The sequence below is a fragment of the Gigantopelta aegis genome, chromosome 12 (genome assembly GCF_016097555.1).
Source record: "Gigantopelta aegis isolate Gae_Host chromosome 12, Gae_host_genome, whole genome shotgun sequence".
Classification (NCBI taxonomy): domain Eukaryota; kingdom Metazoa; phylum Mollusca; class Gastropoda; order Neomphalida; family Peltospiridae; genus Gigantopelta; species Gigantopelta aegis.
This window is the reverse complement of record NC_054710.1, coordinates 29879426-29893618: the sequence shown is the minus strand read 5'-3', so window position 1 is coordinate 29893618 and position 14193 is coordinate 29879426. Positions and strand designations below refer to the sequence as shown.

At 34.4% G+C, this 14193-nt stretch overlaps 1 protein-coding gene across 1 annotated transcript in view; it reads left to right on the top strand.

Annotated features, from left to right (window-relative positions):
• The window catches only part of LOC121385959, a 58397-nt gene extending 45248 nt beyond the window's left edge, over positions 1–13149 (top strand). The window contains exons 6-7 of the mRNA XM_041516752.1: positions 7850–8045; positions 12532–13149. Of these exons, the coding sequence (XP_041372686.1) occupies positions 7850–8045; positions 12532–12628 (293 nt within the window). The 3' untranslated portion in view covers positions 12629–13149. The remainder of the gene's footprint in view (positions 1–7849; positions 8046–12531) is intronic.
• Positions 13150–14193: the final 1044 nt, after the last annotated feature.

The following is a 14193-nucleotide window of genomic DNA, read 5'->3' as shown; positions in this document are numbered from 1 at the left end:
TAATTGTAGAAATTATTTTTAGTGTTGAAAAATATTGCTCCAACAAAATAAATGTAACTGTTTTCTTTTCAAGAAATATTTGTGAAATTGAGTTAAAAAGGAAGTCATAACAAGATGTTTTAACATACTAAAAAAGTATTATTTTATTATGGTTATTTCAATACTAATCTTTGATATCATAACACATTGCTATTTTTGTGATCATAACACTAAAGGGAATATTACAATTTGTGTCATGTAACATTAGGAATAAATCACAGATTATATTTATTTACAGGAAAAAGAAGAAGAAAGCTATAACAAAAAAGAAAAAAGCCAAAAGATCTGCAGAACGAATCTAATAACTAAGAGAAACCCAAATCAAGCTGACAGCTCTGCATGTTTCTGTAATTAGTACCTGGATACGGACGACACGAACATGCCAACGCTAAACTCCACAGTTTTCTTTTCCAATTCATACGAAACTGTATGAGTAAACAAGGCTGTTTTTTCTTGGGTGTTCCAGTATTTTATATTTGGTTGGGGTTTTAAAAAATAAAATTGTAGCTGAAATAAGACTAAAGTTGCAGTACCATAGTTAGAAGTGCAGTATTTCACTAATTTTACATTAGCTGTCAAGAATTACAATTGTTTGTTTGCATCAAACGGTAACTGATGAATTCACTTGTAACTGTGTAATTAGTAATATTAAAATTCATTAAAAAAAACAAAAAACATTATTAGTTTTAAATTCATATTTTCACAAACAAAAAGTGGCGGGGGTGGGATGGGGGGCATAAAAATTATCAACTGTATACATTATATCTCAAAATGCTGAAATGGCGAGTTTAGACAGTTTTACCTGAATTGTTACGCATAATCAGTAAAACAGTACGAGGACATTAAATACATGATTTTGCCTTTCAGTAATTTCGAACGTACAAATAAATATACATTACAAAATAAAATGAGAAATGGCTGTTAGTCACAAATAGGATTCTGTTCATCGGAAACATCTCACGATGACAGTAAACGCAGAACAGTTCCTTCAATGGCAGTATGTTAAGAATTATTTTATTTATTTCTATTGAGAATGTTTTAAAACAAATTGATAAAAAAAAATAAAAAAAATAAAAATTAAATGTGAGTTTCTATGGATCTATGTAACTATGTTTCAACTTTATTCCTTATAGTGTTAATGTTAATTCATCGGTTCCCTTTTCATGCAAACGGGTTATACAAACTAACCGATCCCACATATAATATGTGCATGAATAACATGGGATTCCAGGCATCGAAATAAGCACTGTGTCTGGTAACCCATTTACAGGTTACCACAGAATATAGACTGTTTTCCGGTACTTCTACGTTTAAATTAAATGTTCCTGCAAACTACTCGGCGCACATCTAGTTGACGCTGCTAAAACGCGGACGTTCTGAAATTGTATCGGAAACGCGGAATTCCTGAATGCATTGCCTGATTTATGTTCGGAAACGAAACACCGTTCTCGACTTTTCTTACATGTGGTAACCTCCCGGTAACCTGAACAGCCGTTCTCGACTTATTTTGATGCCTGATGGGAATATCAGAATTGTACAGTGCTTGCATTATATGAACAGATTCACGTTCAGTACGACTAGAGTTCTGTCTTTATCTACACAATTTTGCAAGTTGACTTTCTGCTGCTAGATACGTCTCACAGAGACACCTAACACAGTATTGATCACCATTCTCTGTGTGGTCTTATAAATATTTTATAATACTGTGTTCTACTAATAAATTAAACATATTTGCTGTAATTATTATGTGCATATAGTTGCATGTATCATTGGAAAAATTGAAGCTGCCATCTTTGATACCGCATCTTTAAGATTGTTTACGATTTTTAATGGGGGATTTTATTTATCTTGCAGTATATTATTTTCTTATATTTTATTTATTTTCATTTTCATTTTTCTATTTTTATTTTTATCTTTTTATTTTATTTATTTTGTTTAAATTTAAATTTATTTTATTTTTAATTGAATCAATTCAAATCAACTTAATTCTATATTGTATTTTAGTTTAAAAGTTTAGTGTTTCCCATAAATAAAACCATTAAGTACAACAGTTTGTGTTTGAGAGGGGTGATTGGTGGGTGGGGCCTTTTCCTGTTTTGTTTTAGTTTAAAAGTTTAGTGTTTCCCATAAATAAAACCATTAAGTACAACAGTTTGTGTTTGAGAGGGGTGATTGGTGGGTGGGGCCTTTTCCTGTTTTGTTTTAGTTTAAAAGTTTAGTGTTTCCCATAAATAAAACCATTAAGTACAACAGTTTGTGTTTGAGAGGGGTGATTGGTGGGTGGGGCCTTTTCCTGTTTTGTTTTAGTTTAAAAGTTTAGTGTTTCCCATAAATAAAACCATTAAGTACAACAGTTTGTGTTTGAGAGGGGTGATTGGTGGGTGGGGCCTTTTCCTGTTTTGTTTTGTTTAAAAGTTTAGTATTTCCCATAAATTTTACAACAGTTTGTGTTTGAGAGGGGTGATTGGTGGGTGGGGCCTTTTCCTGTTTTCTTTTAGTTTAAAAGTTTAGTGTTTCCCATAAATAAAACCATTAAGTACAACAGTTTCTGTTTGAGAGGGGTGATTGGTGGGTGGGGCCTTTTCCTGTTTTCTTTTAGTTTTCTTTGTTTACCTTTCTTTTCTGGGGTTTTTTAAAGAATAACCTACTCAAGTTATGAACTAGGACCTGCATGCATGGTTACAATTAATTTTACTGTATACTTTGCATTCCCAGGTGTCTAGGATCAATCATCGTCGGCCTAATGGGCATACGTGATATATCAAAGGCCGTGGTATGTGTTGTCCTGTCTGCGGGATGGTGCATATAAAGGATCCCTTGCTTCTAATGAAAAACAAAAATGTAACGGGTTTCCTTTCCAGGACAATATATCAAAAGTACCATTACAGTGTTTTTGCCAGAATGGGTATGGCACTATGGAATAGAATGCAACCACAGTCAACAGAGGATATGGAGGGCCTCCCCCCAGAAAGAAAATGGGTTACGTTTAGGGTTAGGGTTCAGAAAATCATACAGTAATGATAAGAGTAATTAATTTTGTCAAAATATTATCAGAAAAAAAAAAATCTGCTAAACATTTTGGGTATGGCGCCATACCCGTTTTACCCTCTGGCAGAAACCCTGCATTAATTAAATTAAACGTTTCACACCCAATAGCCGATGATTAATAAATCAATGTGTTCTACTGCTGTCTAAAAATGAGTAAAAAGTGCTATTCCTTCTGTAATTTGCATGTAAATGCTGCAAAGCGTCTTACAAAATACCATTTTAATGTTTTCAGTACCTACATTATACAGCAAATAATAGAAATTACGACACCAGTGAGGAACACATATGAAATATTTCACTATTCAAGAGAGTCAACTCTTGGTCCTTTTTCCTTTTACCCCAAAATTTTCAAAAACTGTTATGAAATTGAAATAGCATTTATTGGAAATGAAAACATGTAATGCCATCATCTAGTATTGCCCATTGCGCTATTTTTCGTTTCAGTGAGCGCACCATGACTGGTATATCAAAATTCGTGGTATGTGCTATCCTGTCTGTGGCATGGTGCATATAAAATATCCCTTGCTACTAATGGAAAAATGTAGCGGGCTTCCTCTTTAAGACTATATGTCAAAATTATCACGTTTGACATCCAGTAGCCGATAATTAATAAACCAGTGTGCGCTAGTGGTGTCATTAAACAAAACAAACTTTAAACGTTTCATCTGGTATTTGACTAGAACTTGGCAAAACATTTGTTCGGTTATAACTACTTTATCTCAAGGTTAAGCTATTTGACATGTATTCCAAATGTGCACTGAAATCGAAGAATTGCATTAATTATATCAATTGTTTTCTTAATGTATATGGTTAGATGTGTCACGGTTATGTCTTTATGTCACGGTTATGTCTTTATTACACAGACTCTAATGGTTTACCTTTTTTATTGTACACTGTGTGGGCTTAGTCCAGGAGCCAAGGGTTCATTTTATAATATGTTTTACTCATTCCATCCAACTTGAAGTAAATCCTTTTATGCATTTTTCTTCTCTTTTTTTTCTTTTTTTTTCACATCATTAAATGCAGAAAGTTAACAAAAGTATGCACCCCATTAATTAACTTTTAACGTTGCCACAAGCAAACCGAATATTTTAGAATTAGTATTTTACAAGATATGGAGAAATGTCTACATTATTGAAAATGTCTGGGTGTAACCTTGGTAAACAACAATAAAAAAGTAAATATATGGAATTGCCAACGGTTGTGTGATACCTGCATCATGTATAAACGTTTCCACACGCAAACCAAATGTTTAAGAATGAGTACAATGAATGGAAAAATATCAACATTAAAAATATAAACAAAAAAAGGTAAAACAAAAAGAAAAGAAAGAAAAAGAAGTAAACATCTGGAATAACGAACTGTAGCAAATGCCCTCCCCCCAAAAAAACAACAAAAAAACAAAAACAAAACAAAACAAAAACAAAGAAACAAACAAAAACAACAACAAACAAAGAAACAAAAAATAAATAGACCCAACTATGTCATGAATAGCTACCTCTATTATTATTATCATCCGGTTCCCCAAAATCGGCCTATGGCTTCTAGACTAGCTACGAAATTTTAGTGTTTGTATCTTTGTGTACATATTTTTAAATAGTTTCCAAATTATATATGAATCGGTGCATGCCACTATTTGACATATATGCTAAATGCGCGCTGAAATTGAAGAATTTGATTACGTATATGAATTGCTTTGTCAATGTATATAGTTAGTGTTCATGGTACCTACCTCATGAATAAACGTTGCCACAAGCAAAACAATTTCTTTTTAGAATGAGTATAAGGAATGGAGAAATATCGACATTAAAAATGTAAAAAAAGAAAAAAAGAAAAAAAGAAAAATGAAAGAAAAAGAAGTAAACATCTGGAGTAGCGAACTATATCAAACATTCCGCGCCCACCCCACCCCACCCACCCACCCAAAAAAAAAAGTAGTTTTTTTTTGTTTTTTTAAATCAGCCTATGTCTCCTGGACTATTTACGGAATTTTACCTTTCATATTTTCATTAACTAAATAGTATTTGTATCTTTTTGTGTACATATTTTAAGATAGTTTCCAAACTATATATGAATCTTTACATGCCACTATTTGTCATATACTTTAAATGCACACTGAAATTGAATAATTGTATTGCGTATATCAGTTGCTTTCTTGATATACATGTATATAGATTTTTCATGGTTACGCATTCTTTAGGTGGACTTTAGATGGTTTATGGGGTGTGTTTTTTTTATTGTTACACTTTCAGTGAGAACAAGTGAAAATGTTCAACGTTGTTTCATTTTGAGCAATCGAAACTAATGTCATTGCACTTGAATAAAATTAACAATTTATTTAGACAAGTGAAAGTATTAGCGGACAAGTAGATTTCTATATATATTTGTTTGGTGGACTAGTGAAAGTATTAACGGACAAGTAGATTTCTTGATATATTTGTTCGGTGGACTAGTGAAAATGTCTGCTTATTTCTATCACTGACCTTGTGAGCTTAGTCTGTAAGCCAACGGTTAATTTTATTTTAAAATTTTTTTTATCCTACTTGATGTCAATATTTAAAAAAAATTGTTGTTGTTGTTTTTCAGATTCCTTTAAGTTAACACATTTAACAAAATTACTAAACTAGTGTGACCAGGAAGGGGTTAATGTTCACACGGTGTATCGAAATGGACTGTACGGTACCAACATTGTCATAAGCATTAATGAATAGTTGACAAGAAATGGAGAAACATATGCATTGTTGAATATTTGTATGTAACCTTTTTTACAAAAATAAAAAAGAAGTACATATCTGGAATTGTCATGGGTTGCAAACGCACCCAACCCCCACCCCCAAAAAATAATACAAAAAAAAAAAAAAAAAAAAAAAAATCATAATAGTTTTTTTTCGTTTTTTTAAAATCATGAATAGCTATCCCTAGACAACACGACTCAGCAAAGAAACAAAACAAAGAAACAAAACGTATCCAGCAAATCCAGGTTACCCCCCCCCCCCCCCCCCAATCAGCCTGTGGCTCTAGGACTAGCTCCAGTATTTTACCTTTCATTGTTTCTATAGATAAATAGTGTTCATATTTGTTGTATACATATTTTTAAATAGTTACCGAACTATACATGAATGGTTTCATGCCACTATTTAACATATTCAACATGCCACTGAATTTGAAGACTTTCACTACGTATATCCATTGCTTTCTTGATGTATATAGCTAGATTGGTTATGATTATGCATTCTTTAGACTTTAGATGGTTATTGTTACAATTTGTGGGCTTCGTCCGGGAGCCAAGGTTTAATTTGATTTTTAATTGTTAGAATTTGTGGGCTTCGCCCGGGAGCCAAGGTTTAATTTGATTTTTAATTGTTAGAATTTGTGGGCTTCGTCCGGGAGCCAAGGTTTAATTTGATTTTTAATTGTTAGAATTTGTGGGCTTCGCCCGGGAGCCAAGGTTTAATTTGATTTTTTATTGTTACAATTTGTGGGCTTCGTCCGGGAGCCAAGGTTTAATTTGATTTTTTTATTGTTACAATTTGTGGGTTTCGTCCGGGAGCCAAGGTTTAATTTGATTTTTTCATTATTATTTTTCTCTCTCATTTCATCCTACTTTTTATGCAGTTTTTGCCGAAATGTAACAAAAGTGCTGTGGTTGTGACCAGGTACAGATTAGTAATCATTAAATGGTATCGAAATGGACTATATGGTTACAGGTACCTACATTATGAATACACTTTACCACAAATCTTCTTTAATGCATTTAGTATTAGAAAATCTACGGGGTTTTGGGTTTGTTTTTTTAATATTTGGGGGTAACCATCTTAAAGAAAAAGGCTTAATATGTGGAATTGGCCTAGAGTTTTGACACACACACACACACACACACACACACACACACACACCGCACACACACACACCAGCCTTCAATCACGACGAGCTACCTATAGACAACAGATCAGCAAAGAAAAAAATATCTGGCAAATCCAAGTTCCCCCAAAAGTAGTCTATGGTCCCCGGACAAGCTGTAGTATTTTATCTTTCATGGTTTCTTTCATAAACCCTTTAACTAACTGATGCTTTTATCTTTTGTATAGTTATTTTAGTAACAAATATTACATTAGATTATATTAAAATAAAATACGATTATTGTTGTTACATATTGTTTTTGTTGTTTGGGTTTTGGGAAGCGTGGTGGTGGTGTGTGCTGGGGGAGGAGGCATTTCTTTAAATGGACTGCCTAGAGTTTGCTGCCATTATAACATTTCCAACTTGGGGAAATATCTTCAGTGGCTAAAATTGATTATTAAATGCATTGTCTTGTTTTGTATATTCAGTGTGTTTCTGATCGTTCTAATGTTTATCTCTCCATAAAGTACGCACAAGACAAATATATATTCAACCAAAACAATAACGAAACAAAAACTTTGTTCACCCCAACCTTCGCCCCAACAATGCAGAGTTCGTACGGAGACGACTCAAGATCTGAATTATGATCCGTTGTGCGTCTTATTTCTGAATACTGACCGAAAAACGAAATGAGTGGTTATTAATTTTACATTATTATGGAATTGAAAATTATTCTTATTTTCATTCCAGTTTTATAATATTTGCATGCTAATTAAAGTGTCAAATGCATTAGCATTACATCGGCAGATTAGGAACAGGAATCATAGCACAAACAGTCCTCATAGTTTTAGTGGCTGCTGCTCCTGCTGCTGCTAAATATTTATGTATTTAACATTATATTTATTTTCATTGTGGATTACAGATACTACTCCAAGTCCAGATCCAACTGCAGGTCTAGATCCAACTGCAGGTCCAGCTCCAGATCGTAGTACAGGTCCAACCCAGGGTCCAAACCCAGAGAGTCAGAGTGAAGGCTTAGATTCCGGCGTTATAGTGCTATTGGTGGCTGTGATTATTTTGGCTACTTTCATTCCTGCAACTTGGCTCATATTCAAGAGGTAATTAAAAAATATATCTGAGGAAATAAAATCAAATTTAACATAATACAAATATTAGAACGATCAGAAACACGTTTAACACAGAGATACTATTATTTTATGCAGAAAAATATATTTGATATGTAATTACAATCGTTAAAAAAATATCTGTTAGTCGATAGCATCATAAAATTGCAGCAAACTCAGGAATGTTCCTATAACAAATGTTTGTATTAACATTACTTAACTGGCATATCAACATGTGTATAATGTTCTGTTTGTCTTGCGATAGTCAACGGGAACGCTTATAATAAGTATCAGCGTAACAGCTTTAGGTTTGCTGCCCAAAAGACGACAAACAGCTGCAGGTTCAGAACAGTGGCATTTTATTCAACATCATACACAAAGTATTTATAAAACCTTAAAACAATCAAAACAATAAATTAAAATACAACAGGAATGAAGTACATGACATTATGAAAATAGATACATAAATAAATACATATATATATATGACAACTGACACATGACATTTCCCATACTGTCACATATAGTTGATATATATCGAATCACATGTTAATACATGGTTCCTATTAAACAGTACTCATGACACATCATATGTTAATCATTTATACATATATACAGCAGGGGTGGGGAAAAATAAAATTGTCAATCGGTCCCGCTTGATGTCATCATTAACGGAGGGGGGAGGGAAAAAAAAAAAAAAGGAATACAAAAAAAACTTTTTTTTTAATAACATCAGTGAAAAAAAAACCACCCCACAAATTGTATATATTTTACATAATGGAATAAATAATATAAAAAAGGAATAAAAGCTATGAATTTAAATCCCATATATGTATAAAAAGTACGAATATTCAGTACTGTGTCCTGAAAATTAATAAAAGATCGCACCGTTGAAGCGTTTGACAACCTGAGCTAGCACATGTTTAGACAAAGAGATTAATAACGTCATCACTGATTGGACGAAATTTGACCTCTACTGGCTCTTGAGATAACCAGTACATGTAGCTGTTCTGTTTACTCCCACTTGTTAACAAAAAAGTGGAAACCTTTTGTTAATTTTAAAATCCTTTATAATTATTGGATTGACTACATTGAACAGTCAACAGTAAATACATTTATAGATTATTTCAGTATATTTTATGCTATTTCAAGCAGTTTGTATTGCACAAAAGTCTCTTGCTTCGGACTGGGACACTCGACCCGACATAGGTGTTGACAGGTGTTGATTGTAACCAGTTCCAAACTCTGGGTCCTTTGTTTTATTTGGAGTGTAATACCTTGATGGCTCTCTCACCAAGAATGGTGTTATTGTTAACGTCTGTTTAATCTCTTGATCGGCTCAGCAACTTTGACAAAATTAATGTCTAGCCTAGTGGCTGTGGATTGACACTACTGTAGGTCCGACTTCAGTGACTGGCGATATATACTTAGGCAGACTTCAAAATCACAGATGTCTTGCCACTAGCCATATTGACCACTATTTATTTATTATTTTAAATCATGCATGAGATACCGATGTCTGGGCAGGCCTGTCCACTTGACGGATAAGAATTTGTTCCAATAATAGAAATGAACAGGTGCTTCGGACCGACAAGAATGACAAAAGTGGGACCGGCAAACACACGTTTTTAAAAAATAATTTCGGTTTCAGAGATCGAGAATCGGTCCCAGACCGGGAGAAAAGGGCTTTTCCCCACCCCTGATATACAGTCATTAGTAATTCATAATTACTAATGTTTAATACATCCATGTACATGACAACGTCATAAACAATATACCTACAATACAATCATGTACATACTAAGTGTGTGTAGCTAAGGTTGTAACATCTGGCTGGTAACTGGCGGTCGGAAATATACCTACAATACAATCATGTACATACTAAGTGTGTGTAGCTAAGGTTGTAACATCTGGCTGGTAACTGGCGGTCGGAAATATACCTACAATACAATCATGTACATACTAAGTGTGTGTAGCTAAGGTTGTAACATCTGGCTGGTAACTAGCGGTCGGAAATATACCTACAATACAATCATGTACATACTAAGTGTGTGTAGCTAAGGTTGTAACATCTGGCTGGTAACTGGCGGTCGGAAATATACCTACAATACAATCATGTACATACTAAGTGTGTGTAGCTAAGGTTGTAACATCTGGCTGGTAACTGGCGGTCGGAAATATACCTACAATACAATCATGTACATACTAAGTGTGTGTAGCTAAGGTTGTAACATCTGGCTGGTAACTGGCGGTCGGAAATATACCTACAATACAATCATGTACATACTAAGTGTGTGTAGCTAAGGTTGTAACATCTGGCTGGTAACTGGCGGTCGGAAATATACCTACAATACAATCATGTACATACTAAGTGTGTGTAGCTAAGGTTGTAGCATCTGGCTGGTAACTGGCGGTCGGAAATATAGCTACAATACAATCATGTACACACTAAGTGTGTGTGTAGCTAAGGTTGTAACATCTGGCTGGTAACTGGCGGTCGGAAATATAGCTACAATACAATCATGTACACACTAAGTGTGTGTAGCTAAGGTTGTAACATCTGGCTGGTAACTGGCGGTCGGAAATATAGCTACAATACAATCATGTACACACTAAGTGTGTGTAGCTAAGGTTGTAGCATCTGGCTGGTAACTGGCGGTCGGAAATATACCTACAATACAATCATGTACACACTAAGTGTGTGTAGCTAAGGTTGTAACATCTGGCTGGTAACTGGCGGTCGGAAATATACCTACAATACAATCATGTACACACTAAGTGTGTGTAGCTAAGGTTGTAACATCTGGCTGGTAACTGGCGGTCGGAAATATACCTACAATACAATCATGTACACACTAAGTGTGTGTAGCTAAGGTTGAAACATCTGGCTGGTAACTGGCGGTCGGAAATATACCTACAATACAATCATGTACATACTAAGTGTGTGTAGCTAAGGTTGTAACATCTGGCTGGTAACTGGCGGTCGGAAATATACCTACAATACAATCATGTACATACTAAGTGTGTGTAGCTAAGGTTGTAACATCTGGCTGGTAACTGGCGGTCGGAAATAGAGATAATAAACCACACCAAGAATCGTACACTCAATAATCCAAAGTACATGATTACATGAATATCAATAATAGCAATAGCATAGAATAAACTCTCTTCTGAGATGATACAAACTGTGCAAACATCTTACTGCCAGTGCTCCACAACTGATGTAATAAAGGCCGTGGTATGTACTATCCTGTTTGTGGGATGGTGCATATAAAAGATCCCTTGCTGCTAATCGAAAAGAGTAGCCCATGAAGTGGTGACAGCGGGTTTCCTCTCTCAATATATGTGTGGTCCTTAACCATATGTCTGACGCCATATAACCGTAAATAAAATGCGTTGAGTGTGTTGTTAAATAAACCATTTCCTTCCTTCTTCAGTTAACTATCACACAATAATTTAACACTAAAACCCATTAGTATTTAGTTATAAGAAATCAGAATATCAATTACATTATCATTTAGACATAAGAACTTAATTTAATATACTTCATCTGTTCCTTAATTACTTTCGATAAATATAGTTGCAGAAGAGTTATTTTATGTATTAACACATTATATTATAATGTATCGACGTAATTTATAAACAGTAATTTACATTTACTACCTCTCTGTAAACAACATTCGCAACAAAATTATGTCGGTGTAAAACAAAGAACGTACAAGGTTGTCCTGATTGTGGTTGCCGGGTAGCAAATGGCGGGTAGAAGAACCCTGTGGACATAGAGTAGCTGAACATGAGGCAGACAAATGTATCATTGAATATTATGAATTACCTATGGTTTTGACAACTACCGTATTACACTGAAAGCTGTCCAATGTTCAGAAAACAAAAAACGTTATGCACTAGTTTATTTTCATGTAAGGACATCGAAAATGACGTCATTCGAGTTTGACGTCATTTCCATTCAAAAAGACACCGCGCCACATATTCTTACGTTATTTGAATACCTAGCAATGGCTGACGGGAATTAAAATTGCATGTACAGTTTACAAAGACGCGTTGTATTAAGCTTGAGATTATATGATAAAGAGGTTATTACCCTCGTGTTTTTCGGTATCGTCAATATCATATATTAGGAATAAAAATCATGTATTATGCTCGCCACAGGCCCACATTATACAATTTACATTCCTAATATATAATACTGACAATACCAAAAAACAATCTGGTAATGATCTATCTCTCTCTCTCTCTCTCTCTCTCTCTCTCTCTCTCTCTCTCTCTCTCTCTCTCTCTCTCTCTCTCATTCATTTGTTAGTTTTTCTTTCGTTCGTCAGTTCGTGTGTTTGTCTGAATAGGGGCGTTGTACTTGGTAATCTTTCATATCCCGTTTCACACACAATAAAATTGTAATAAGTTAAAACAAAAGTCCATTAAATGTCTACCATTAAGTACATGTTCGATACATTTTACTTGACAGGTGGAAACGCAATGCGATATCCAAAGAAGACGCAGTGCCGTTGGACGATGCTGAGAAAGAAAACCAGAAAGCTGAAATGTCTGTACTTGCAAGTTAAAGACAAATACACATGAGAACACTAATGGCACAAGTGACATGTACTTGACAACACTGACTAGACAGAAGAGGAAAACCCAAACCTGAACCCTGTCTACATAAAGTGGAACAAATGAAGCAAGAAATACTTTTGATTTAAAATAGAACAATTGGCTCTGTCTGTATAAGTGTGTGGATATATCGTAACTAGTTACTGTTTTAAGATATCAACTTTATCCTGCGAAGGTTAGAATGGCACCATTCGACCTGAGAAGGATAAAGCAGATATCTCAGGACAGTAACCAGTTATTTCTTTTATCCTGCTATCCTAGATGAATATTCAGAAAATCTTTATTCCATTTTTGTGTACACAAATCGAGTATCGTCAACCTAGCAAGGCGCTAGCTACAATATATCACATTCAAATAGTGTTTCTAAACTCTAATTCATAAATAAATTTATAAGTTTTGTATTGTTATCGCAAAACTAACAGTTATTTGTATTTACTGTACTTAACAAATGATTTAAACAGTATGTTTATTGAAAATCTACTCTGAAATAGTAGTCTGGCATATTTATCTAGTCATCATATCTTGCCAATGTATATACAGTGATTGCGGGAGAGACGTATATATATATATAGAGAGAGAGAGAGAGAGAGTGTGTGAGTGAGTGTGTGAGTGAGTGAGTGAGTGAGTGAGTGTGAGTGAGAGAGAGACAGAGAGACAGAGACGGACAAGACAGACAGATGAAAAGTTTTGTTCTGCATATTTCAACATGAAATTAACACATTATTAATGGCGGATACAAATTCAGCTTTGATAGTAGAATATTATGTTGTATATTCACAATGCATCCAAAACTGTTTTCACTATGGCTACATTCAGGAATATTCATTACAGTGGTGTCCGGTGTATCGGCGCACCTAAGCACTGAAAGATCATTTTCAGCATGAAAATGGAAAAAATAAGTTATAAAACCATTTTGTACACAATAAGTACTGTATTATGTGAAATACAAACAATTTGGTATAATGTCTGCAGTAAAAATTAAAAAACAAAATTAAAATTGTGAATAAGTGTACTTACCACCCTGCATTCACAACGCTTTTCATGTCCGGTGATTCGGCGCAATAGATATGGCCTATTGACCTCGTTATTGTTTTATGACCTATGATCTTACTGTGGTAGCCCATAAACGCCAAAGTTTGTACTGTTATCCTAGGATTAATATTAGAACACTTTTAAAATGCTCTTCCAAACATTTCAAGGTAAAATTAACAAAGTATGATGGGAATAAATCTGAAATGAACTTTAAATCGAACAGCAACATATTTACGTTCATGAACGTTTTTGTTCGTTTGTTTATTTGTTTGTTGTTATTGTTTATGATGCGTTTGAACAGTAGGGGTTAGAAGAACTCATCATCATTCGACAGGCTTTATGTAGTGGTGCAGATTTAAGATGGACCCATTTTCCACACTTAGAGCACTGGCCCGAGTTCACAAATTCACTTCCATTTCCCAAACACAATACAAACCTCGTCATCTGTATCAGAATCAATTTCTTCAGTTGCATAGTGCACCCC